The sequence below is a fragment of the Mustela putorius genome, unplaced genomic scaffold, assembly GCF_011764305.1.
Source record: "Mustela putorius furo isolate JIRA1106 unplaced genomic scaffold, ASM1176430v1.1 tig00000905_pilon_pilon_pilon, whole genome shotgun sequence".
Lineage (NCBI taxonomy): Eukaryota > Metazoa > Chordata > Mammalia > Carnivora > Mustelidae > Mustela > Mustela putorius.
In genome coordinates, this window is record NW_025421511.1 from 4,435,761 (window position 1) to 4,463,113 (window position 27,353).

A 27,353-nucleotide genomic window follows, 5' to 3' on the forward strand; every position below is an offset into this window, starting at 1 on the left:
TTCCAGGCTTGGATTAAGAGTTAGGCTTGGCACATGCCATCTTCAAATGTCCTTTGGACACCCAGGGACGTGAGGCTCACTGGACTCTCCACCTGGAGCCGTGGACTTGGAGCTGGCGGAGGACACCGGGACCCTGGAGAGGGAAGGATAATGGAGGAGCTTCCCTCTTTGACAACGTTCATCTGTCTTGAACAATTATGAGCGTATCTCCTTATTCTATGATTTGAAATAGTATTTCTTTCTTGACACAGTAGGGTCATTTTCAGTGTAGCTTGCTCTAGTCATTTGCTCACAGCACGGTGAGTTGGACCCGGCAGGCGTTTCCTCGACTCTCCTCCGTGCTGAGTATGCGTTTAGAGAGCCAGGCCGTGCAGGCGGCAAGCATGTGCACTCCTCCAACACGGAATTTAAAGCGGCTTATCGTTTCGCTATGGAATGCCTCCCACCAGAATACTTTAACATTCCTATTGATGGACATTCTTCTTCTCCTCAGCCCCCTCCAGGATCACAGTGTCTTTGTCGCTCTTGTCCTCAACGTCTGTACATCTCCTACTGACTTGTCGGTCATCACAACACAGGCAGAACATTTTAAGTAAAGACATGATTCGTCATAAACCTGCCTTTTCCTTTTCACACGTGCTTAGTTGGAACCACGTGCCTATCTCAATGGGAACATCATTTAGCACGGCGCACACAAGGAGAGAAGAGAGAAAACGTAGTCAAAAGCAGCATTTTCTCAAGAATATATTGGATCAGTCCCCTAGGCTAACTGTCCCCCCCTCTCTTCCCCCCACCCCTGGACCTCCATAAGACATGCTCATTTAAGTCATGCCCCTTCGTTGTTCAAGCCAAAATAAGAAAAAAAAAAAACAAAATGATTGTGTTGTTAAAGGAATGCAGTGTGGGGGGCACCTGGGTGGCTGGGCTGGTTAAGCATCTGCCGTAGGTTCAGGTCTTGATCAGAGGACCCTGGAGGGAGCCCTGCATCAGGATCCTTACTCAGCAGGGAGTCTGCTTCTCCCTCTCCCTCTGCTCTCCCCGCCATGCTTGTGCGTGCACTCTCTCTCTCCCAAATAAATAAATATAATCTTAAAAAAAGAAGAAGAATGCAATTTCAAAAGCCAGTGCATGGGGAAATACAAGAATTGGTGAGTTAGTGCACTCAGACGATAGATGTCATGTCAGCTTGAGGAGAACAGAGAACATGTGCCCCTTTATGGTCTGAGAACAAGAGAAAGGCTCAAAGTACAGAAGGATTAGAGCCAGTACACAGATTGCAGGGGTAGCCACCAGGCCATAGGGATTTGCAAACTGAAGCAGACCCCACATCTGTAGTATAGACAGAAAAGTGAATGCATTTGTCCAGTGACTGTCCTACCCCTTGTCTCCTGCAGGAACCACAGTCCCAGCCCTTCTGAACAGCACCTCCAACCAGCTCTTCCTGCATTTCCAGTCCGACATCAGTGTGGCAGCTGCTGGCTTTCACCTGGAGTACAAAAGTAAGGTCAACTCTTCCGCGTCCCACGTCCCTTGTTTTATCGAGCGCTTTTTTCTGAGCAAAGTGGAAGTCCACGCCCTTACTACGTAGGAAAATAGTGTTGTTCCAAAACCACAAGTTGCATGAACGTGCATCTTTTAAAATCCTCTCAATGCAATATATATATTGTAAAAAGCAAAGGAATGAGGACATGCAGATGTTAGTATCTGGAGTAATTGTTGAAAAGCACAAAGCGACACTGTGTGATTCCTGATTTCTTTTGTGAGTGATAGCAGATGTTCATATTAATATCCCGAAACCTATAAAATCATAATTTCCCACAAATTATGGTCATAAGGCCTTTCCACTTGTAGCCTCCAAGGCTGTTAGCAGAGGCCCAGCACGGAGCCACCACCGAGCCTGCCGCTTTGTGTATTATTCATTTTAATTGGAAGAAGGTATTGCGAAGGAGACGCTAACCTTTTAAAAATGAATGTGCAGATGAGTTAAGAGTCTGATAAATGGGTTGACAAAGGTCAAATTCGCAACTCTTCTTTGGCATTTGATGATGCAGGTAAACCTTGTAAAAATGAAATAAGAATTTCCAATGAGAGTCAGGTTTATTTTAGGACATGTTTTCAAGCACTGAAAATGCTTAATGTTGATATTCATCATCTTTAATAAGCAGTTGCAAATAAGGAAATACATGGATAAGTTTTAATAAGTGATCTTTTGAATTGAGATAAACAGTTTGCTGAGATGTAAATGCATGCATGTTTTTGAAAGACCAGATTTCCAGCTGATGATAAATATTCTGAACCAGACACAAACCACGGGGCTGTTTCCCATTTCAGTTAAATTCCCCTACTTATTACAGGCATTTGTATGCAAGTTTATTCCAATTTATTTGAATAGGACTACTTTGGTGACAGTGTAAAATGATGGTGTGGATGTTATTTATGTAGGAAATGTCTGGGGAAAAAATCTGCTACTTTGATACATTTTGTGAACATCTGTAGATAGGAAACTATCAGCCTTATTTATGATAGTGTTAATAAATTCACTAATATTTTTAGCAACGTTAGAACTCAGGAATGCTCTTCTGTCTTTCTCTCAAACTCATCTCAAGGATTTGGGCTTTTCACTCACTTCTTATGAAAAGAGGTGCTCGTAAGATAATTCGTCCTCAGTTGCTATTATGTATAATTACAGCGGCAACAATATAATTATGTACTTTCCACTTTATTCCTAACCAGTATGCTTCATTAAAAAAGAAAGACCGAGATTTTTCCCACCAAATCCATCTTCCTTAAATATCCAAGGCCTTGCTCAAATACTTACGGTATTCATTTTCTCGCCGCCCGGACATAATGCTACATTTTCATTAGCTGACCTTTGTTCCGAGGGATTGTTTCCTGGTGCTGACACCATGCTGACCCCCCCATGTCATTTGTGTCCTCTCTACTTCCTGCATTATTTATAGGCCCTCATTCCCTTCGGATTCCTTGGGCCAGAGTTGAAAATATCTGTCATTTTAAGGCTTTATAGAATTAATCTCATTGAGGCCAACCTCAAACAGTATAAGGACTGTTGCATTAAGCTGCCAAAAGACTGTTGCATATTTTTAATCCGTTGACATATTTCCATCTACTTAAAATATGTACTGTCAATCTCCAAGCCTCTAAATGCAGATTTGTCACTAAAACTGATATTCATGAAATTATAAGAAAAATGACAAAAAAACACACTCTGTGTGGGTCCTGCTCTGAACATGTTACAGCTACTTATTCACTTGTCCTCCAAAAGCCCTGGTTTGAGGGATGCCCAGCACTTAAAGAAGGAAGGACATGGCCTGTAGTCGCACTGCTAGGGACCCACGGAACGTGAGACACTTCGTCACAAAGGCCCTTGACTGAACCCTGTGTGAGGATCCCAACAGTCCCATCAGAAACGTAGCATGCACTGCTCTGTTCTACAAACGACGGCCCCAAGGGTCAGGAGCAGGTCGATGACCCAAGGAAGGGAGAGGAGCTTCTGAATCAGTTTGTCTTTCCCTAAAACCAGAGCTACCGTGGCTGGTCCACATCTGCTTCTGAATGAGGGCTTTGGAGTAAGCACGAGGCCCGGGTAATTATCACAGCCCGTTGTTCCAGATGGGCACTGACGGGAACGTCCCAAACAGAAAACAAACATTATTATTTGAAGGGATGAATTATCAAATTTTACCAGTCGCAAAAGTGATTCCAAGAAGGCCTGATCCTGTATGTATGACCTGGGTTCTCTCGCGTGATCTGAGTAACACTCGAATGATCAGCATCACTGAGTGCTTCCTGCGTTCACCAGGTCAGCCGTCCTTCTGACCTGGATGGGAATGTTGACATAGTTCCACAGTAGGACACAGGAGTCACCCTACCTCTGGGCTCTTTTCTTCAGAAAAACTACCGAAACAAAACAAAATAAATAAATTTCATGAAACTTTAAAGGTATTTATAGATAATAATGATACTGGTGGATCCTGGAAACAAGAAAATCTGTGCTAAGGGTATGTAGCATATGAACTCGCTCCTAAGGAACAATATGGTGGCAGCTGTCCTTGAACTCAACAAGGAAGAGCCGAGAATGTTTTATATATAGGAATACCTCTTCTGCGTGTGTGTGTGTGTGTGTGTGTGTGTACACAATGTATATCAGTATGTCAGTAACCAGGGTTTATTGGTTTCGGTGGGATTTGGTGGCAGAAGAGGTGATAAGATCGAAGCCATATGCCATATTGGAACCCTTCTCTTTGTTTTACTTATATTTTGTTGATTCTCCCCTCTTTTCCTGCCAGCTTTTGGTTTAACTGAATATTTTTATTGCTTCAATTTATCTCCACTATGGGCTGATTAGATAAAACTTTAAAAATGTAATGATCTGCCTGGAATTTAAAAGATACATCTTTATTACTTTAGCACAGCTTACCTTCAAGTGATATTATGCCCTTCCATGTAAAAGAGACTTACAAGGGTGTATTTCTAATATCTGCTTTCCTTCCGTTATGTTATTCACTGCCTTACATTTTATTTTTACAGGCTATAAAGCCCACAAAATATTTTTACTACTTTTGGTTTTTACATTTCTACTACTTTACTACAACAGTGATCTTTTAGAGTAAATAGAAAATAAGAAAAATAAATATCTCATGTTTACCTTTGCTTTTAGCATCTCGGGAGCTCGTATGTCTCTGGGTCAACCCAGGTTTCTGTCCGAGGACTGCTCCTTCATTTTTCTTGTAGTGCGGGTCTACTGACTAGGATTCTCCCAGCTTTTGCCTTCTTTTTTTTTTTTTTTTTTTTTTTAAGTCATTATTTCACCTTCATTTTTGAAAGATACTTTCCAAGTACAGAAGTCTGGGTTGAAAGTTTCTTTGTTTTCAGTGTGTTAGATGTGGTTCCCTTGTCTTCTCGTCTCTCAGTTGACGGTGAGAAGTAGCTTCTTACTTCCTGCATCGGTAGACATGCGCGTGTTCTTTCTCTCTGGCTTGCTGCAACATTTTATCGTTTATGTTCTGTTTTCATCACATTGATTACGATGTGTCTAGGGCAGAGTGTCAGTGTGCTCTCAATATTCATCCTGAAGTTCTTGACGTACGTGATCTGTGCTCTGACATCTTCTGTTGGTCACGAACAAATCCCAGCCACATCGTCATCCCAGATATTGCCGCCAGCCCATCTCTTTCCGCTTCTGCCGGTGCTCCATTACATGTGCGCTAGGCTGTCGCACATTCTTTCACACTTCTTGGCACTCACTTCTGCTTTATTCACTCTTTTCTCCTTGTGTCCTGGCTTGTGTGATTGCTCTTTTTTTTTTTTTTTTGTAGATTTTATTTATTTATTTTACAGAGATCACAAGTAGGCAGAGAGGCAGGCAGAGAGAGAGGGGGAAGCAGTGTCCCCGCTGAGCAGAGATGATGCGGGGCTCCATCCCAGGACCCTGAGATCATGACCCGAGCCGAAGGCAGAGGCTTAACCACTGAGCCACCCAGGTGCCCTTGTGTGATTGCTCTTAAGTTTTCTTCAGATTCACTAAGTCCTTCCCAGTCATGTCACATCTACTAACGAGCCCGTTAGAAGCATTCTTCATCCCTGATATCGTGGGTACTCCCCGACTAAAATTTTCACTTGACTTTTTCTATCCTTATCGTCTCTCTACAACCATCACTCCATCTCTCCATGCATGCCTCCTGTCTCCCTACATTTTTTAACATATTTCTCATAGTTATTTTAATATTCCCATTTAATATCTCCTTTCGGAGCCCCTGGGTGGCTCAGTGGGTTAAAGCCTCTGTCTTCGGCTCAGGTCATGGTCTCAGGGTCCTGGGATCGAGCCCCATATCTGGCTCTCTGCTCAGCGGGGAGCCCGCTTCCCTCTCTCTCTCTGCCTGCCTCTCTGCCTACTTGTGATCTCTGTCTGTCAAATGAATAAATAAAATCCTAAATAAATAAATAAATAAATAAATCTTCATGTAAGTAGACCCGCCCAGTTCAAACCCATGTTGTTCAAGGGTCAACTGTGTTATAAACCCTGGCTTTTATTTTACATCACAGAAAATTCCAGAGACCCTCCTGCAACCCCCCCCCACAAAAAATTGAAATGTCTCTTAGGAGATTATTTCAGGCATGCAACATTACCATAACTTGGTTTGGTGACAGGAGAATCCAAGCTTTATTTGGAGTTGAATGTAACACTCACAAAATGGATAACAAGTCAACGTGTTCTTCCCACCTGTGATACGTGAGCATTTTTACGAGTATTACATTTAAGTGAAGACGCAACAGACATGACTTAATCTCATGGTTCTTCAGTTGACACATAAGTGATTGAAAGCAAGTTTCCCTGTAGTCTTTGGAATCTCAGGCATGACACCTGCACAGCGGCGGGGTGGGTGGCTGGGACGGAGGGCTTATCCTGCAGCTAAATCGAGAGCATTGCCTGGTTCCCATGCGTCTCTAAGACGTGCGTCTTCGCATGACGTGCATTGGTCAGCGGGCCTGCTGGTGGCTGCCTGAGAGACTCAGCAGTCTCTAAATCAACGAAGCTGCCGCCCCTACCGCTCATGGCTAAGACAGTTGCCCACACGGAAAGGAACCCGGTTTCAAATTAACAGTTGTCATTTGGTGCATCTGCCCCTGTGACACATTTGAGATTACTTTTAGGTTTGATGGTTCTCCATACGGGGTGGCTTTCACAGAACATGCAGATTTGCCTTAATTTCATCTCTAGGGGACAACTGCCCCTCCCCCCAAATTGTGTTCCTCCTAAAGTAGACAGTGGGCATCTCAGCATCCGTCATGAATTATTCCAGCATCTCTTAGATCCTCTGCTCTGTCCTCCAGGCATCGCAGACAGAGTCGTGAGGAGGCGAGCAGACATGGTCTCTGCTCAGGTAGAATTTGCATTCTAGTGGTGGGCATCATGCACCAGAAAACCGAAGAGTCCGTGCTGCTAAGCACCCAGGGGAAAATAAACAGAGTTCTGACGTGTAAGATGAGTTCAGGGCTGCTCTAGACGGAGAATCTTTCTTGAGGGAACGATGGAAGAATGGGCAGGAGTCAGCCACAGAAGAACGCTGAAGGAGAAGCAGCGCAGTTACAGGAGCCGGTCACGGCGGGGTCTGTCGGAGTGGGGTTGCTTTCATCTAGTCCCGTCCTGTTGAAGCGAGTCTGTGAGTGCTACGGAAAAGTATATTGGTTGAGCCACAGTGGGTTTCTGAGTCCAACTGGAGGAACATTATATGGGAAGCAGTTATCAGATATCAAGCTAGCATTATGCCACATAATGGGTCAATCTAGACTTTTCGTCCTTACAGAACAGATATTTCAATAGAGTCCCACCTACAATTGTACATTGCTTTGTTGAAACCTTGTGGCCACTTGAAAACTATGAGTATACTATTTTTTAATCATTGATTTGGTTTTAGGATCTTCTTACTCGAAGCTTAAAACTCAGGATGTTACATTATTAAACTCATCCCTTGGATGTAAAAACTTAAAAGAGTTCTCTGTTCTATTGCCAGTCTTGCAGATTTTCCCTGTTGAGTAACTGAGGAAGAAAGATCATGGAATTTGAATAAGTCATGACTAGTGGCCCAGGGACTCAGGCAGCCCATGGCGAATTACATTCACGAGAAGCCCGTCCTATCACATGTTGCGTCAGAGCTCTAGACACAGGAGAGTGGACTGCAGTCATGTGAGTGACAGAAGGCAGGAAAGTTCTGAATGTCAGAAAAAGAAGCAGTTTTGGACGGGGAAATGACATGAGGCTGTTTCTCAGTCCCCAAACCATGAGATTCCTCTACCTCTTCACCAGATTGGTCTATTCTTGATGTCCTGTTTAATAAATAAAAATGAAGCACAACTTCCTTTCCGAGCGGGCTTTCGTCAAGTTCCTCCGTGCAGTCATGCGTGACTTCGTAGCAGATACACAGTCACCAAGGAAGCCGCACAGGCCTTCCTCCTCAGGTCGCTGATGTGTTTTCCGGTTAAAAACATGCCTTTCCCTCAATCTCGACATCCCTCTCATTCTTCACATTGGTCACTTTCCACCGGTCCTTCCGTGTCTGGTCCTTTCCAGCCCAGGGCCATCATGCTCAGGGTTACGCCCAACGTCTCTTTGCTCAAAACTTCACCCCCGCCAAAAGTCCTTCAGTGGCTCGACATCTCCTCACTCCTTATCTAGGCATCTCTGCCGAATGCGTCACTGGTTTTATCACCCACCGCTGTCCCTCAAGCCGTTCCATTCGGCCCATTACAGTCCAACAGCCACGTTGTGTGAATTGTCATTTTTCCAGGAGTGCTTCCGCACTTCTCCTCCCCCACGCCTCTCCCTCCCTTGTCTCTGCCTTTCTGACTCCCCCGTCCGTCCGGAGCCGCTCAGCCTGCGGCCCACACCGGGTCAACCCGTGTTCATCCCTCTGACCTCTGATTTTATCAGCATCGATTATCCACATGCTTCAGTTACAAAGCTTTTTTCTTTGTATTATTGGTCTTTATGGCCTTTAAACCCAATTAGACTGTTAGTTCTTTGGGATCCCGGGAAATATTACTCTTTTCCCAAACCTCCTTTCTTTAGTCTCTGTATAGGACTTAATAAATTGTGTTGGCTCACTTGTTTTCACGTGACTTAATTATGAGGTGATAATGTCCAGTTAGGGGAAGAGAAAAAACTTAAAGAGATAAGGGGTAGATCGGTGGCCATATCTGGTTTTTGATAGTTCATTTGAAATGAAAATTACATAATTCAATCTTCTGTGTGGACAATTTTTTTATCTTTACATATTTATGAAAGGTTTTGTATTTTCTACAGATGCACGTGATGCATGGGTTTGTTAAAAATTCTATTGAGTGAGGCCCTGCTGGTTCTTGGAGAAACACGGTCCCTCACTGTAAGGCGTCTTCCCAAAGAAGGAGAGGGTTGCAGACAAGGGTATTGAGATGCAGTGTAGCCCCGTGCTACGGGAGGGTAAGCTACAAGTTAGAGGGCGTTGTCCATACCATGTTGTGTATCTCAGTCTACACCTGACGTACTTATCCCCACCCCTGCTTATTTTTTATTGTGGTAAAAAACACATACCCTTAGACTGACAGTCTTCACCATTTTTAAATGTGTGGGTCAGTAGTGTTAGACAGATTCGCATTATTGTGCAACAGATCTCTAGGACTTTGCCGTCTACCAGATCTTATACGATAAACACTAATTCCCCTTTTCCTCCCTCCAGCCCTGGCAACCCCACTTCTATTTTCTGTTTCTGTGATTCGGTCTGTTTTAGACATAGCGGCATCATACATTATTTGTTGTTTTGTGACTGGCTTATTGTCTTCAAGGTTCCATCCATATTTCAGCCTGTGACATGCTTTCCTTTTGTTAAGGCTAAATGATACTTCGTTTTATGTATACACTACACTTTCTCCTGTCGGTGGACAGTTTGGTTGTTTTCACTTTCTAGAGATTGTGAATGATGCTGTAAGTGAGTGCACAAATATTTCTTTAAGTTTTTCTTTGAAATATTTTGGATATATACCTGAAAGTGAGGGTGCTTGACCATATAGCTCAGTTTGCCCTCTTTTTCTAGTTCCTTGAGGTGTAGAGTAAGGTAATTTATTCATGATCTTCCTTCTTTTGTAAAGTAACCATTTACTGCTATAAATTTCCCTCTTAGTCCTGCTTTTACTGCATCCCAAAAGGTTGGTCTGTCACATTTTTGTTTTCATGCATCCAGATATTTTTTTTAAAAATCCTCTTGTTATTTGGCCTTTGTCTTATTGAATTTAAGATTTTGATTAATTTCCACAAATTTGTGGAAATTTCTGTTTTCCCTCTGCTGTTGATTTCCAGTTTCATTCAATTATGGTCAGAGAAGATACTTTGTATGATTTCAGTCTTTTTAAATATGGTTAGATTTATTTTGTGACAGAACATTTGCCTTACCTTTGAAGGTGTTCCTTATACACGTGAGATGAATTTGAATTTTGACTTTTTGGGTGGAGTATTCTGTAAATATCTGTGAGGCCTACTTGGTCTTTAGTCTTGTTCAGGTCTTCTCCTTCCTTATTGATCATGTGCTTGATGGTTTTATCCCTAAGTTGAAAGGGGTTATTGAAAGCTTTCAGTATTATTTTGCTGTGTCTCTTTCTTCCTTCCATTCTGTCAATGCTTGCTTCAAACATTTGGGAATCCTAATGTTATATATATCTATATATAACATTATATATAATATATATTTTATAAAATATATATTACAATAATAATTATTATATCATAATGATTATATCTCCTTGGGGAATTGATCCTTTTCTCATTATATAATGCCTATCTTTGTCTCTTATGCAATTTTTATCTCAAAATCTATCTTGTCTCTTTTAAGCGTGGCCACTTAGATCTCTTCAGTCTCCTATTTTTATGGGATATCTTCTCATCCTTTCACTTCTAGCTTATGCGCGTTCTGAGATCTAAAGTGAGTGTCTTGTAGGCAGCATATAATTGGGTCTTGTTTATTTTTTATCATTTTGCCAATCTATGTCTTTTAATTGTTGTATTTAATTCCTTTACATTTAGAGTATTCACTGATTAGGAACAGCTTGCTTTTGCTATTTTATCCATTTCTTTTCGAAATGTTTTATAGCTTTTGTGTCCTTTTCCTTTCTTGTTGGCTTTTGTGCTTTGCTGATATTTTTGTAATGATATGTTATCATTTCTCATTTCAATTTGTGTGTATTATAAAGACACTTTCTTTGAATATACCATTGAAATTACATGAAAATTCTTAAATAATGTATTTTCAACTAATAGTAACTTCCAGCACATATAGAAATTCTATTCCTTTATGTTTCTTCTTCTTCTTGCCCTCTTTATTGATGACACAAATTTCCCTTTTATATTTCATATGAATTAACATAAATTTAAAATTACTTTCTATGTTTTTGTTTTTAAAAATTTTAAACAGATTTAAAAGTAATTTATGTAACTATTTATCATTACTCCAGGATTCTATAGTTTTTACATATTTACTTTTATCAGAGAGTTTTAAAATTTTGCATGGTTTTCTATACCATCTGATTCCATTTAACTGACAAGATTTCTGATGAGAAATCCACTGATAGTCTGATAAGAGGTTCCTTGAACATGACTTTTTTTTTTCTATTGCCATTTCCAAGAGAAAAAAATGTTTTCTTTTCACATTTTTATCTGTGATGGTTTGATTATGGTGTGCCTCAATATAGATTTCTTTAGATTTATCCTGGTTGGACTTCTTTGAGCTTCTTTAATTTGTATGTCCATTTCTTTCCTCAGTTTTGGGCAGTTTTCAGCCACTGTTTCTTCAAGTAGACCCTCTGCCTTCCTTTCTCTTTTTTTCTTCCTCTGGGATACCCATAAGGTGTATATTGTTCTGCTGCATGGTCTTCTGCAATTCCCTTAAGCTTTATCCATTTTTTTTTTTTTTTTTGCCTTTTATTCTCCACTGACTTGATAATTTCAAATGACTGATTTTCTTCAAGGTTGCTGTTTCTTTCTTCTGCTGGATTAAGTCTAACGTTGGTCTTCTCTAATGGGTTTGTCAATTCAGTTATTGGATTCTTTAGTTTAAAATTTATGTTTGGTCCTTCTTCATGGTCTCTTTGTTGATGTTTTTACCTTGTTCATGTATCCTTTTCTTGATTGAGGTGAGTGGTTTATCTGTTGTGCTCTAATTCGTTGAGCAGTCCAATGAGAGTAATTTTGAATTCTATGGTAATTCATATTTCCATTTCCTTAGGGTAGGTTTCTAAAGATTTAATTTGACCCTTTGATTGGGCCATATCCCCCTGTTTCTTTGTATGCTGCTTTACCTTCTTTTGCATCAATGGCTTTTTAAGCATCAACCACCTCTCCTAGTCTCTACAGTTTGGTTTTACAGAGGGGAGACTTTCACCAGTTGGCCCAACTGGAGATTCTGTAGAATGCTCAAGCCTTTTCTCAGATTAAAACCTCTCTGGGGTTGTGCATGCATCAGGAGAGGTTTCCCGGTTGCTAATCAGTAGCATCCCCTTAGATCTGCCTGCTGCTGTGGACTCTTTGTACTTGAGCCCCCCTTTTGGTCCTATCCGCCATATTGTAGATTCCAGTATGAGTCAGACCATGTTTACTACCTTTGTTCCGAGTCATCAGCCTTGCATCTCTTCCTAACAACCTTTGTATTCAAACAAGAGAGAGACCAGTTCCTTGGACAGCTCTCTAAAAAGTCAGAACATTGGATATATGCCCCACTGTACTCTCTCCCTTCACAGGGAGAAATCAGGAGTAGTGCCTACTGTGTTGTGGAGAGACCTCTGACCATGAATTTTTCCAAACAACTTCAGTGCAGTTGGCTTTTGATTCCCTAGGGTTTGGGAACCTTTTAATTGGTTTCTATATTTCTTATAAGGGAAATTTGTCTGTACTTTTGTTAAGTTGGTATCTCCATCAGGGAAGGAAGTTCTAGGGTTTTCTATTTTGCCATCTTATGGCATCACTACTAGACTTGATGCATTTTTTTTAGTAAGAGTTAAACAGTTCAAGGACTAGTTAAATCAACCCACATCATTCAAAGAGCAGAGACTATTTTTAAAAATATGTTCCTTTACTTTATTATTGTGCTACCAATTTCTTAGTCAGCTAACAAATAGTATGTTTGTACACAGTCTGAATGTTTGTATACGGTTGTGGTTTGTTTTGTTTTGTTTTGTTTTCAAAAATACACTTAGATTTGAGTTTTTGAAACCATGCTAAAGTAAAATCCAACATATTAAATTATATCACATTTGTCATTATATGAATATGGTTTATTTGCAGACTTCTGGCAGTACAGATATTTCGTTATGTAAGAATGTTCATATTAGTCTGTAATGTTTCCTCAAGTCTCTATAATAATAAATGCCACAAATTTATGTTTACAATGATCAAATATCTTTATGAAAGTGTTTAGTGTTATACCTTAAGGATACGATAGAATACTATTAAACATGGTTTAGCAGTATCTTTTGTAAAGAGCCAGAGAAAATATATTCAGCTTAAGGACTAAAGAAAGGGGTCAGTACAGAAAGAAAGGAGCATGACCAGGTTTGGCTCAAGGGAAATTGTTTGCTAAATCATGTTATAAAACATCAAACCAAGAAAAAGATATTAAAATTATCAGTATATTTTACTAAAAACATTTTTTTTCGTAAATTTCCTTGATTCAATCAGCTACTGTGATGATTTCGCCTATTAAATCTTAAGAGTTTCAATTAAATCTGGACATTTTATATTTGCTTTTTTTAAAGAAATGCAAAAACATATGAGCATAAATACATGTGTTACATATGCATATGTATACATATAGTCACATGTACAAATGCCAGTTTTATTTGGTAAGTATTACCATTAGTCTATCTGATATATAAATTGAACAGTCCAAGATACTTTAAGAAATTATTGTCATTGTTATAATTTTAAACACATAATTGACCTGGAAATGCTAATAAATGCACATACCATTACATTATGTTTGTGTAATTGAGGTTAAGTTCAAGTGTAAGGTTTGATATTTTAAAATTTGAACTACATTTAATGTTCTAAGTTTTCTGAAGTATACGTGTGACTGGTACATTTTGAAGTGGGAGAATTTCCTTTTATTTATAGTAAATATCGCTCTGGCAAAGAAGCCTGATACGGTCATGGCTTCAGTGATGGTTCTCCCCATGAAGGAGAGGATAGCATTTCGGGCGTACGCAAATCACTGAAGTCCTATAGGGGACAGGACAGTTCTCTTCTTAGACCCGCGAGAGGAGGTTTAGCAATTCGTCACTAGTGTGAGACGTCCTTACTTGTGTGAGACAGGTGAAGTACAATCTATTTCTCAGCATTTGTCCTTTATTAATAGGAAGTAAGAGAACATGTTATTTAGCAGCCAAAATATTTTTAGCGATTAATTGTGGTCATTTTGCCATAGTTTACTCTCCTTTTATCCATTTATATCAATTCAACATAAGTATCTATGCTTCTTCCAGGCCATGTGCTAGATGTGTGTGATGCACACACTGTCTTAGCTCTGGATGCTCAAGCAGCAGATACTTGCTTCTCACTGTTCTAGAAGGCGTGAGGCCCAAGATCAGGTGCTGGCTGGCGTATTTGGTTCCTGGTGACAGTCTGCCTCCTGGCTTGTAGACTGCACCTTCTCAGTGTGTGCTCACGTGGCCTTTCCTGGTGTACGTGTCTGGAGAGAGAGATCTCTCGTTCCCTTCTCATAAGGACACTAATCCCATCATGAGGGTCTCACCCTCATAAATTTATGTAAATCTAATGATTTCCCAAAGACCTTATCCAAAAACCACCTTGGGAATTAGAGCTTCAATATACACATTTTTGGGGAAGGAGGGACACATAGGCATCCTGCCTATAGCACTGATGAAAGAGAAGGAATCACTTTGCGTTCTCCTGGAGCCTATAGTTTAATTAGGGAAACTGAGCAACGTGATGGTCCAGGGACAATTTTAACAGAGCTCTGCTGTGTGTCGTTGGCACGCAGAATTCACTGATAGTTCAGAAGGCAGAGTGGGTATAGCCTGGCCATCTCCTGGTCTTGTGAACTTGGAGCAATTGCGTACCCTCTCCCCATGAATGAGGATATTGGACAAGATCAGTGTTTCTCAGAGTGTTCTGCAGGACCCTCCTGTCCTGTATTACCCATGGGTAGTTTGCAGACCAAAATGGTCCTATAATACATTTCAGAAATCCTTCAAATAACGTTGAAGCGCATTCATCTCTGTAGGATTTCTCTGTGCCTTTTATATACTATAATACTTTCAAATCTCCAAGAGAGATACAATATTCTATCTCCCCCAAATTTATGCTATGACATCTCTTGACACTGGACACAGAATCCCTTTTGCTTTGAAGATTCCTTATGATCTATTAAGTGGGAAGAATAAAGAAAGCATTTATTATGTGGACTTAACATGCCCACAGTTTACAGATGAAAGAAAATATTTTTAGCTCCACATACATGCTGAATTCTTAGACACTGATTTATTTTATTAAGATTTTCTTATTTATTTGTCAGAGTACAAGTAGGAGGAGCAGCAGGCAGACGGAGAAGCAGGCTCCCTGCTGAGCAAGGAGCTCGCCGTGGACTCGATCCCAGGATCCTGGAATCATGACCTGCGCCGAAAGCAGGCGCTTTAAACAGTCTGAGCCACCCGAGCGCCCCCACACAATGATTTTAAAAGTGGTTTCTTTTCTTGACTTCAGATGCTGTGTTATTAATTATGGAGGTTTCTCTATACACATCGTTGTCATGGAGATGTATGGACTCATAAAACAATGTCATCTAGAAGTCTGAGTGTACAGGCTGACACTTGTTATGTTTATGCCTGTGTGATCATGGGGTCTGACATTTCGTTCATGGATTGTCAGCCTCCCATGGCGTCTCCCTAAGTGAAATTGGGATGTCTTTATTCTCCTATTTTCCAACACAGTGTCTGACCTTTAATGCAAGTTTGGATTGATGGGTTTAGAGACTCAGCAGCACTCCTGTGTTAAGGTATCCAAACCTGTCTGCACAGGAAGGAAGATTGTTATGTGCTAGTTTTGTGTGAATGGATGGTTATTATTAATTAGTTACAAAATAATGGGCTCAACACTTTCTTTTTTCTTTTCAAAAGTAAGGAATAGCCTATGTGTCCCTATAGTGCTTATGAATTTGATAAAGCTCATATATCTGCACATGTCCTTTGACCTCTGTGCCCTTGTGAGCTACCCCAGCTCTAGGGGTCTCACTATCCAGCTCTGCATTCCTCTCTCTGTAGTTTTTATCTTGATTATTGTTTTGAGCAGTGCAGCTAGAATGACATGCTTTTTTCTTTCTTTTTTTTTTTTTTTTTTTTAATTTGCGGTCTTTGAAAAGCCTACATTACGCTAGTCAAAATGAGGGCAATGCTAATTGACAAAAGCTGCTCAGAGTTGTCTCGTCAGTATCTGCGCAGGCTCACATTTTCTGCTCCCAACACGGCGTGTCTATCATGGATTTCAAGATTATTTTCTTTCTCAAGATCTATACAAACCATCTCTGAATTTTACCTAATGAATTTAGGATACCGACTATAATACCTTCTGGAGAACTGATGAGACTACTTGTTGTAGTCTGGTTCATAAGGTCCACATTTGACGTTCGGTGGCAGGTAAAACCATGAAGCTGTGTATTTGGTCAAACTAGATTACTTGTCTTTTTAATGGCTTCGTTTTATATTCTTTCCCTTCACAGACTAGACTTGAGGAGAAATAAAGACTCTTAGCTACCGTCTAAATCTAATCCCAGCTTTATAAATCCATACATGTCAAAATGTCCAAATTTTTACATAGAATATTTATCCGTCTTTCATTACGTGTTTAGAACAATAGATCTAAATCTTCAGAACACTCAGCAATTACCCTCTCATTATCATGTTTAATCAGGATACCTCATGGTTCAGAATCACGGGGTTTATGAGTCACCTTTTAAAGAAACCTAGCTAGGGATGCCTGGGCGGCTCAGTGGGTTAAGTCTGTGCCTTCGGCTCAGGTCATGATCTCAGGGTGCTGAGATTGAGCCCTGCATTGGGTTCTCTGCTTGGCAGGGAGCCTGCATCCCCCTCTCTCTCCGCCTGCCTCTCTGCCGACTTGGGATCTCTCTCTCTCTGTCAAATAAGTAAATAAAATCTTTTTTAAAAAATTGAAAAAAAAAAAAAGAAACCAGCTGCATAGCATTTGGTATATTGTCATCTATAGTTCAGAATGTAAATATGCCATCCTTTGAAACAATTAGAAATCTTTTCTATAAAACTTAAGCTTACAGTGTGACAATATACTCTACCAGATGTCTGTCCTTTTGGAAAATTAATTTTGAATTTTTCTGCCAAATGGTTTTGTGTCACAGCTCGATTTTAGAGAAGTTCGTTCTTTCTTTCTTTCTTTCTTCTTCTTCTTTTTTTTTTTTTTTGTTTTTTTCTGTATGTCTTCCAACATGTCTCATTTTGTGTCTAAATCACTGTCTTTTAGTTGACTGGCTTTACGACTGTACCTGTAACTTAGGTGATAGACCACCCATGATTTAACATTAAAAATCAGTTTTGCTCCAACAACATTCTTCTGAAACTGTTCTCTTTTAGGAGCTTTAACAAGTGACGGACACACATACAGACTAAAGCCGACCGTCCTTCCTGCTCTGTTTACTTCCCTGATTTTTTCTTCTCCTGACTTCCCTACCTCACGATTTGATTACCATAATGATTAAATGCAAACAGTCTGCCCATTCTCTGTGTCAGAATTCTTCAATATACCTCCTCCTGTCCCCTGGCGGTCAGAAAGTTCATTGTTCTACCTTCTAAGGTAGAACTTCTTACCCTACATCATTCCCGGCATTTCTGGGGCTGCCCTGTCTCCTTCCCGGTCTTCCTGTGTTGGGTCCACAATGCACTTGGTTGCCCTTTCTCTAAAGGGGGCTACCGGGATTCTGTAGATCACAGGAGATGGTGAGCCTCCGCGGTGCTAGCACACGTCTGTCTGGAGAAGAACTTCACACCCGGCTGGTTTAGGGATCTGAACCTGCCACACCTTTAATTCTCCCCTCTGCTAGAGTCATGGTTCTCTCAACCCCAAAATAAAAATCTTCCATTCATGGCCTAAATCCACTATTTTCAGGGTGACTTGACTCAGCGTTGCTGGAGGCATTGCATGGTTAGGAGAGAGACGTGTTGTGGAACATACTTGGGCTCTGGTCCAGGATAGCTCAGTAAACATCATATCAATCACATACTTACTTATCTCTGGGTAAATATATGTAGATGCTATTACAGAAAATGTCCCTAGAGACACCAGATATCTTTGTGCTGTTAGCTCCTCCCATATACCAGATACCTAGTGACACTGAAAAGTGAGGGGCCGATGTTTCTCTCTACACAAGTATCTGGGTCTGCATATGATGGCTTCCTGAGTCATCAGATCAAACGCTGATTAAAATGGCTCTATGTATGCTTTTAATTTATTCAGAAAATGTATTATAATTCCTGTAGGTACAGGTAAATGCAAGTTATTTTTTTCCAGAGGATGAATGGGATTTACACATGGAATTTAAGGGAGGAGAAAATTAAAATAACATATAATACATACATATCAATCACCATGTAGTAAAATTTAAAAAGCCTATTATATCTGATTTGTAAAGGGATGGCTTTGAATGGTTTTGAATTACTTGTTGCATTTTTTTTAAATTTCAAAATATGTTATCAGGTTTTTTTTTTTTTTTTAACATTTGGGGGTTACTGATGTTCTTTGGTCTCTGTGTGTACATGAAGTATACCAAAATGATGATGTGATATCACCACAAATTAGCTTTTTAGTATTTTCAGTTGTAATTAAATTCATACGAAAGGCAATTTAACTATTTTTTTCAGGGTCAGATAAAAATGTAGTGATAGGTGGCAGGTGATCTTGCTACACTGTGATAGGAGAAAGGGTAAAATTTAAATGCAATATGTATTCTAGAGTTAAGAATGAGATACGTTAGACTTAAAGAGATAGGTTAGACTTACGCCTACAAAACAAGATAAAATCCTAAGGGTTGTATTTTTCCATATTTATCAATTTTATCATATAAATATAAAGACTCAATTATCTTCAAATTTTGTGTTGGGAATAAAAAAAAAATTGCCACTTCATGCATATGGTGTTTTATACTTTTAAATAAATAGCCATTTAGGAAAGAAACGATCACAATAGAAAAACTCTAAGATACACTTCAAACCTGCTCATCCCAGATACAAATCAACGTGTTCCAAGGATTGAAATTACCCAGTGAGCTTAGGAACTGGGGGTGTCCCTTCTGATGCAGACTCTGTAGCACGGCGCTCTCGAACGAACAGTCACACGGTTGATGAAAATCGAAGATGCTTCTCTCTTTGCTTCATCTCAGCTTTGGGGGGAAAGTGAGACAAACTGGGGATTCTCCAACTTGATTGCACAAGAATCCGTAGGATGGCGTTGGCAAGATCACTCTGATTCAGCCGCTCTAGTTAGGGCCACGGGTGTGAGTCTTGTCAGGCTCTCAGGCCAGGCCTTGGAGAGCAGGGAAGGGGCGCAGGTCAGGGCGGGTGGTGGACCGGTGGTCTGCCGGCACTGAGAGAGGGGCTTCCTGCGTGCGCGCTCCTACCTGCACAATCCACCTGCCACTCGATCGACTCCGTCCTTTCCTTAACATCGGCTCCAAGCTGTCGTGGCTGTCGGCACGTGGCGGCGCCTGGAGCCGCGTCCTGCATCTAGTTTAATGACATGCGGTCGTGAGCGCGTATGGTTTCCCCAAGAGCCGCCGGCCCGGGCTCGGGCTCCGGGTGCAGAACCTGCTGCTGGGTGCGTGGGCACCCGGTGGAGCTGCGTGGAGCCCAGCTTGGATGCGGACTGAGCAGCCCACCTTGGAAGTCTCGGGAATTCTACCTCGGACCCTGTGCTCTTCCAGCGAAATCGGACGGGCCGAGGGGCTGTGCGCGAGCGCAGAGGAGGGGGGCCTGACCCAGAGCCCCTTCGCGTGGGTGCAGTCCCCTGCACAGGGGACTGCACGTCCTCACCCTGCACTGGGACCGCCCCCTGCAGAGCCGCTTCCCGCCAGTTGTTGCCTCTGGTTCGATTAAAGACCAGACGACCCACCTTCCCCGTCCCAGTGGCATCCCTCAGAGTCCCCAGTCCCAGTCAGCTAACTCACCTGACCAGTTCATGGCCCTTAGTGTGGTAAGCAAGACCTGGAGTGAAGCCCAAGGTCACACGGAGCATTTTAAGCTGGGCTGCTCTAATTAATGTCCTTCCCCCTCTCTTACCCTGGAAAACCCGGTCCTGTGTAACCAGGGATGAGAGAAGACGTACCACACGGATGAAAAGGGTTATTTGCAATCCCCACGTCTTTAGCACCATTTCAGAAGCATTTTTTTATTCTATAAAATACCAGAGCTGCATATTTTGTCTATCTGTGCCATGGGGTTTATAGAGAGGTTTCAGCACTAAATACTTAGAGTTAATTTTTTCTATATTTTAGGCTGAATGCCACTGTTATGTGATGCATTAAAAAAAAAAAATTGTTAGTGTCCTAACTGAAGGCATTTCCATCTAGAAAAGTGCCTGATGATAGTCTTGGGACCCATAAGTAGTGGTCCTGTTTATCTGAGAACATACTGTTCGTGGGTTTTGTTGTCTTTAAATGAGAGAGAGAATACAAAATATTTGTATTTTGATGTTTTTCTGAAAGGATAGAATTCCCAGATTCACATTTAAGGTTTTTCATAAAAATGGCCAACTATGCTTGAAAAACAAAGCAAGAGAGGATTGTCATGGGGTTTGCATATTATAAGAAACATAATTTTAAAGGACCTTTTAAAATGTGTATGTGTTGGAATTGGAGTGTATAATAGGAAACGTGGAAGTAGCAAATTTTATTATTTAAGGGAAATCTTGATTCACTGCAGACTGAATATGAAATGTATTGATGAATTAGCTAAACCTGATTTAAAGTTGCCCGAAGTCGTCTTGGTAGAGTAACAAGAGAAAGGCTCGGTGTCTTTGTTCATTTCCTTAGGAGAAGAGCAACAGGGGGAAAAAGCTGTTTTGTTCTTCCAAAAATAAGAATGATGTTTATATTACCTACTTCCTAAGCATTTGTCCCTGCATTTCTACAGCCGTGGGTCTCGCCGCGTGCCAAGAACCAGCCCTTCCCAGCAACGGCATCAAAATCGGAGACCGGTACATGGTGAACGATGTCCTCTCCTTCCAGTGCGAACCTGGCTACACCCTGCAGGTAGCGTCCTTCTGCGTGTCCGGGCTGGACAGGTTAAACCTAGGAGTCCCTGGCCAGCTCCAGAAGCCAGTGCCTGACATCTGCTCTCCTGGAGAGCTAATTTAGTTTCTCACACTTCGTTTGTAAATCAAAGTACTCACATTAAGCCATGCATGCTGGTAATCTTAATTATAATGTGGAAATAGCTTCTAATGAGGATGCACTCTTTCAAAGTTGAGCATCTTGTTTTTGTAATTATTTTATTTCAAAATGTATGTTCTCCCCATACGTATGCAGATACAATTCTAAGGGACAAAGCAGGGACAGAAGTCTCTTTCAAACTGTCACCGTGACAGCCCCTTTGCACACTGTTCTCATGGTCAGTTGAGCAAATCATCATTCTTACTGCTCTGTGCCAGGTACTGCAGTGCTCAGATAATAGCTTTCGATCATTCCCAAGAAATACTGAAGCACCTTTATCATTTTTAGAATGTTATATAAAAGTTTTCATGCACTTTCATAACCTCATGTGTACCAGCATTCATTATTTTCTGCTATTTTTTCTGGTCTAACCACAAATAAGCCTTACTCACAAAACAGTTTCTCTCTGTCACTTAGCATAATTCTTACAGGATTCTCCCTGCCAGCAATGACTATTAATAATCGAAGCACGTGTAATACCAAGTCAAGTAGGAAAACTTAAGCCTAATTATGTGTCTCCTCTTGGGTTACTTCGGGTAATAGAGTACTTTTGGCTGTCTGCTTATTACCACACTGAAGCTGATCATATTTTAAGGAAAACTGTATTAGTTCTACTCTTTAAGGGACTTAAACAAATGAGCCTGAGGCAGCCTCAGAAAAGCATCACAAAGGTGCCGCCGGGAAGGGACAGCGTGGCGCAGAGCGGCCGCACTCTGTGCGCTGCAGGGAGCGGCTCCCGGAGTCTTTCAGACAAGTCGTCCCGCGTTATAGTGTGAAGAATCCCGAGTCACGTCCTACGGGTTCCATGGAGAGGGACACTCCAGCCCGTATAGACTGAGAGGCCCTTACTATATCCCTTTTTTCTTGTATTGTCTGGTTTATAACCGAGCACGTGTGTCCCACATGACTACTTGCTTCTCTCCGGGACTTTCACCTTCTTCCTACCCCTCCGTGATGTGGTTTTGCAGCCGCTGGGAGAATCCTTTTACACACCACGCCTCGGCAGCCCTCAGAGGAAAAAACAGGAAAGAGGGCCTGGACGGACCTTCGTGAGGTTTCCGGAGCTGCTGGCACGGGGAGGCCTGTGGACACACAGGGGCGGAGCCCAGCCCGGCCTCTCACTTGCTCTGGTTTTCAAATGCAGAGCAGCCGCCAGGTCATCTTTAGGGCCTGGGCCAAGCTTCGACTTCACAAGCTGCTGTGTTTGTCCTTCACAGGAGTGAAAAATGTTCCTGACTTCTTTTTTTTTTTTTTTTTTGAGTTGCTGATAAGCGACAGCACGTGTGCTCACACGTTAACACAATCACAGCACGCATCACAACCCGTCCTTTATGAAGGACTCCGTTCCTTGTCGCGTTCACACACAGACACGCACGGCCCTGCCCAGGGAGCCTCCTGGACGTGGCACAGAGGGGCTGCCCCCACGACACACAGTCCTGAGGGGCTGTCCCCACAACACACAGTACTGAGGGGCTGTCCCCACGACAAACAGTCCTGAGGGGCTGCCCCCACGACACACAGACGGAAGGCTGGACCTCGGTGCACTGTGGAATTTCCATCTTCTCCAGCCTTTTACAGGGTGAAAAACTGAACACAGAAAATTCTTATAATTTTAACTAGTGAACACATAGAGCCGTATGTTGTTTTGGGTCCATGATACACACTTCGGCTGGAATCAGTGATATCCAATGTTTGTGCCAAAATCAGTAGCCGGAGATGGCCCAGACTGGCACTGAATGACTGTTTTATTGGTAGTCATCGATGCTGTCTTTCAAGGCCTTTGCACTTTACGTTTGCCATAACTCAGGAAGACATTGATTAAAGATAATTTACGGATCAGAAAATGAGTGCCCACAGAGCCCGGACCTGGGCAGGCACAGAAGGTCTTCTTTAAGGATAAGCAGCGTCTCCTCTTGTGTAATGACTTTCTGACACATCAGACGGTGTGAGGAAATGAGTTTTGTGGCAGATGAATTGCGCAGAAAGCGTTTCTGAGTTTAGGGAATCGGTTTGTCGTTGATAACTGCGTTAGTCCCCATTCCCGGCTGGTGCGTCCCCCGTGTGGCTGGGTTCATGGAGCAGGAGTTAAAGATTTGTCCTGGGCTGCCTCGGTGCCGGCTGCGGGCGGCGAACGGAAACTTGCGCCGTCAGCGCCGCGGCTCCGGAGACCGCCGCGCCCCAGGGAGGGCGAGAAATCAGGAAGGGCCGCCTGCACCGCGGTGCCTCTTACCACCGTCTCTTGGTGTGAGAGAGACCACAGCCCGACACATTCAGAATGTAATCTGCGGCCGTGTGGTTTTCGAACAGAAATCATAGGACACACCTTTCCGAAGGTCGAGCGTTGAAAACGTCATATATTTACAGGATAAAGAGACTGTGGGTGGCGAGGATTAATTTGATTGTGGCCCCCATTATGTGGCACTTTGTCAGCCTGTCTGGTAATAAAACGGATGTTAAGCCTCCTTTTTCTCCGATGAAGGAAGACCTGACCCAATACTTTGTGGGACCAGAAGGGGTGTGTGAGCCGTGTGTAAACTCTGAGCAGGCGGGGTGACCAGGACGGTGCCTTCTCAGAAGCCGATGACGTATTATGGACCTTCTGCTCTTCAAACCGATACCTAGAATTTTCTAATCAATCACAGCCTCTCAGATCAAAAGCTATAACTTCTGGTGATTAAACAAAGAAAAAAGCACGAAAATGTGTCTTCTCGAAGTCATCCCGTTAAGCATCGGGAAGGCGCACGTGGCAAACAGACCCTTGAGAGGGACCCGGCAACATTTTGGTGTTAGTGAAAAGAAATACAGTGATGACGGATTTTTTTTTTTTTTTTCCTATCTTGATTCCAAATATGTGGTTCATTGAGCAGCACTAGCGTACCACATCTCACAATCCGTGGTGCGTAATTATAAAAGGAAAGCAAAGGAAGTACAGATAGCCTCACGTACAGTCCTTAAACGTCTGTCTCTGGTGACGCGAGCTTTGTTTCCTTTTCTGTCGCACAGGGCCGGTCCCACACTTCCTGCATGCCGGGCACCGTCCGCCGCTGGAACTACCCGTCCCCGCTCTGCATCGGTACGGCCGCCCCCCGGCGCGTCCTGCCTGCCCGTGCGGCAGCAGTCGCGGGGCTGCCGGCCCCCACTGCTCCTGGCCCGGGCTTCCCGTGACCCACGTCTGATTTCCCTTCAAACGGTCGTCACTTCATAGTCACATCATAAGGCAGGAGAGGCGTAGCAAACCCTGAGCGTGCGTCCTGTCCCCCGGGAGGGCCCGGCTCGGCTTCCTCATCCTCTTGGGTGCAGCCTACGTGGATTAGCTGGAAGACTCGTGGCTCGAAACGCAAGTCACATCCTATCGGCGGGCCAGTCGATTAATTAGGAGAAGGAAGGGACACAGCAGGTCTGAAAGTCTGTGCAGGACTTTAGGCCTCAGGAAAATCATGTTTCCAGAAACAAAATTCAGAAATAAGCATAAGTGATTTGAAGTTGGAGGGAGAAACAGGGAGATCTGTTCCTTAGGACGGGGATCCGGCCCGCCTCTTTAGGGGAAAACCTTCCAAACACAGCACAGCAGGAGGAAAATCTATGCCCTGAGGTCCATTTGACGTTTTGCCTCGAGGACGCGGTCCGAGTGAGTCCCGGGGCAGAGCAGGGGTTTTCCTTCACCTCCAGTATGGGAAGACCTTGAGGCGTAAGGCCCCGTAACCTTGGCCGCTCTCCCTCACCCAGGCCTCTGACTGGAAACCCTCACTTACAGCTCAGGTGACCACAGGACGTCGTCAGGGGCTCCCCCACCTGTGCAACTCAGTCAGCCTTCACTGCGCACTTCCTGCGTGCCTCAAGCCCTGCCCCACCTCCTGACCCCCTTCCTGGGTGACCCGTCCCCCGGATGTTGTCTCGGCTTCCATATCACCGGCCGAGAGCAGACCGAGCTCCTCCCCGCACTGGCCTCCGGCCCGGATGCTCCCTAGTCGCGATGGTCGCCTGTTACGTCCCCGACCGTAGGTTCTCACAGCCTTCTAGCTCCCGACGGACCCCCCCTAACTGACCGCCGTCAGGATCCGAACCTCCAGTCCCCCGTTGCGGGGATCCTCCTATTGTATCGGGGGAGCGAGCGTGTGCGGCTGCTCCTGGCCCTCGGGTGCTCCCGCTCACCCACGCTCCGCCCAGAATAGCACTGGCCGGCAACTTGGCCTGGCACGGCCTGCCTTCCCACTCTCACTTCCCTGAAATGCCCGAGGCCACCCCTCCGGAGTGCTGGCCTCTGGCTTGAAGCCCTTCCTGGTGCCTCGCCTCCCGTGAGCTCTGTGCTGGCCCCCAGTGAGGGCCCCGGGCCGGAGGAGAAGGCGGCAGCAATCTGTCTTTATAGGAAATGATGCTATGAAATGCTGCTATTTTGTTCATCACAGTTTTTTGTGTTTTTGTTTTTGTTTTTGTTCCCCTTGCATTCCTTTGGATGTTTCCAAATTTTGTACCAACCTACCGTTTGGGGGCCCAGGCACCCTCCTGAAGTGTGCCCCTGAGGCAGGCGCCTCGCTGGTCTGAGCCTCACTGGGTTCCCAGCCTCAGCTCGGATCACAGCGATGACAGAGGGTCATTTCGACCCTGCGGATGGCTCTACTTTCTCTCGTGGAGCTGTGAGGCCCTGTTCCACACAGTACCTTGAAGACAAGGCTGGGCCACTCAGCTCTCCCCTGTGAGCACAGGGTAGGCTCTCAGTAAGTGCGATTCCAGAATGCCCAGCAGATGACAACATGGGTCGTCGTGGCAGGGACCACGCACACCTGGTTCATAGGCTCTCTCTTGCTTCCCGCACGTGGACGCTGCCTGGGGTGCACCCGGCCAGCTCTTCATGTGACACGGTGCCACTCCTTGATTGAAGCAGTACATAGATGCTTCTGTTTAATAATTCCCAATCTTTTCCTCTTCTTTTTCATAAAAATTGTGTTCAAAATCAAAAGGCCCTCTTTAAAAATGTCACCTTTACTTCACTTTTGTCATCATGCTGCTGTCACTGATCTGGCGTTTTCACGCCCAGCTGCCCTGTGGTTGGACGGACGGACTTGCCTTCACTGCGGGATGACAGCCCTACGGGGAGGGGGACGGTGCTGACCGTACTTAGGGATGCTGCTTTGATCCACCAGCTGCCCTCAGTGGAACGGACAGACTCATGGATGAAGTGCATCCCAGAACCAGTGTTTCCACATTCCTAGTTTTCCCACAGAGAAGACACCCAAGAGGTCATACACAGACAACGAAGTTCACATTCAGAGTTTTACTGGAATTATTCACTCATCCCACAAAACTACCTTTTTAATTTTTTTTTAAACCTACATCTTTAATAACTTATACAGTGTCAAGCCCCGATTAGGATTCCCAGTTTGGGCCATTACCATATTCACCAGACTTGATTTTTTAAGACTAGTTAGACTTTTCCCCCTTGTGCCATTCCCCAAATGTGCCCTTGACAGGTAAAGTTTTTCTATGTTGGTGATTAAAAAGAAGAAAAAGAAGGAAGAAAAAAAAAGTCTGCTGTAGGCTTGGAAGGGAGATTCAGAGGTCTCTAACAGAGGTTCCTTCCAAAACAGAGTTTGCCTGATAAGAACGTTGTTAGAATAGTAAGAAAGCCTTTTAATGCGACTTCCTGCAAAGATGTGACAGCATTTGCATTATTACTTTGAAATATAAGATATTGCCATTTAATAGGTCACAACTGGTCAAGGGTCAGAATTTCCTCTGCTTCCACATATATTTGATAAGTGTGTTATAAACTCGGTTGTTTCCTTCTAGCCAAACCTCAGCTACTGTAGACATAAATTATGGGTAACCCAGGTCAGGTTTAGTGGAGGCTTAGTTCAAGCCCGGTCACAGCCACAAGTGTAGGTTTCCGGGGAAGAAGGTGTTGGAGAGCTGCACTCCAATGCCTAAAAGAACTCCAGCGGCAATCATCCTGCTAAAAAGATCGGTCCTGGAAACCGATGGAGCTGGCGCCGTATTCTAGTTGTGTTGTTCAGGCAAATTACTTCATCTGTTCAGGCTCAGTTTCCTAATCTGTAAAAGGGGTAAACGTAACACCAACTGTTTTAGGGTTTAAATTAAGTCATGCAATGTGTTTACTCAGCCTGGTTGGCAGCACTTGGTTACCAGGGAATAAAATAGGTAATATTCCCACTCAGTGCATCGTCAACCATCACCTGAAAGTCCTGGGGATGCCTGACAAACATGCATTATACTGACTCGCCTTCCCTCAGGCTCCGGGTACCAGAAGTAGACACATTTTGAAAAACAGTCTGTTCTTCAGGAGTTGGCATGGGATAGGGAAGAACCAGTCCCGTAAATATAACGAGGCATTGC

At 43.3% G+C, this 27,353-nt stretch overlaps 1 protein-coding gene across 2 annotated transcripts in view; it reads left to right on the forward strand.

Annotated features, from left to right (window-relative positions):
* The window catches only part of CSMD1 (CUB and Sushi multiple domains 1), a 1,951,187-nt gene that overhangs the window by 1,746,107 nt on the left and 177,727 nt on the right, over nucleotides 1–27,353 (forward strand). For both annotated transcript variants that reach the window (XM_045086171.1, XM_045086170.1), the window contains 3 exons: nucleotides 1,395–1,499; nucleotides 20,704–20,822; nucleotides 24,006–24,075. In XM_045086171.1, the coding sequence (XP_044942106.1) occupies nucleotides 1,395–1,499; nucleotides 20,704–20,822; nucleotides 24,006–24,075 (294 nt within the window). The remainder of the gene's footprint in view (nucleotides 1–1,394; nucleotides 1,500–20,703; nucleotides 20,823–24,005; nucleotides 24,076–27,353) is intronic.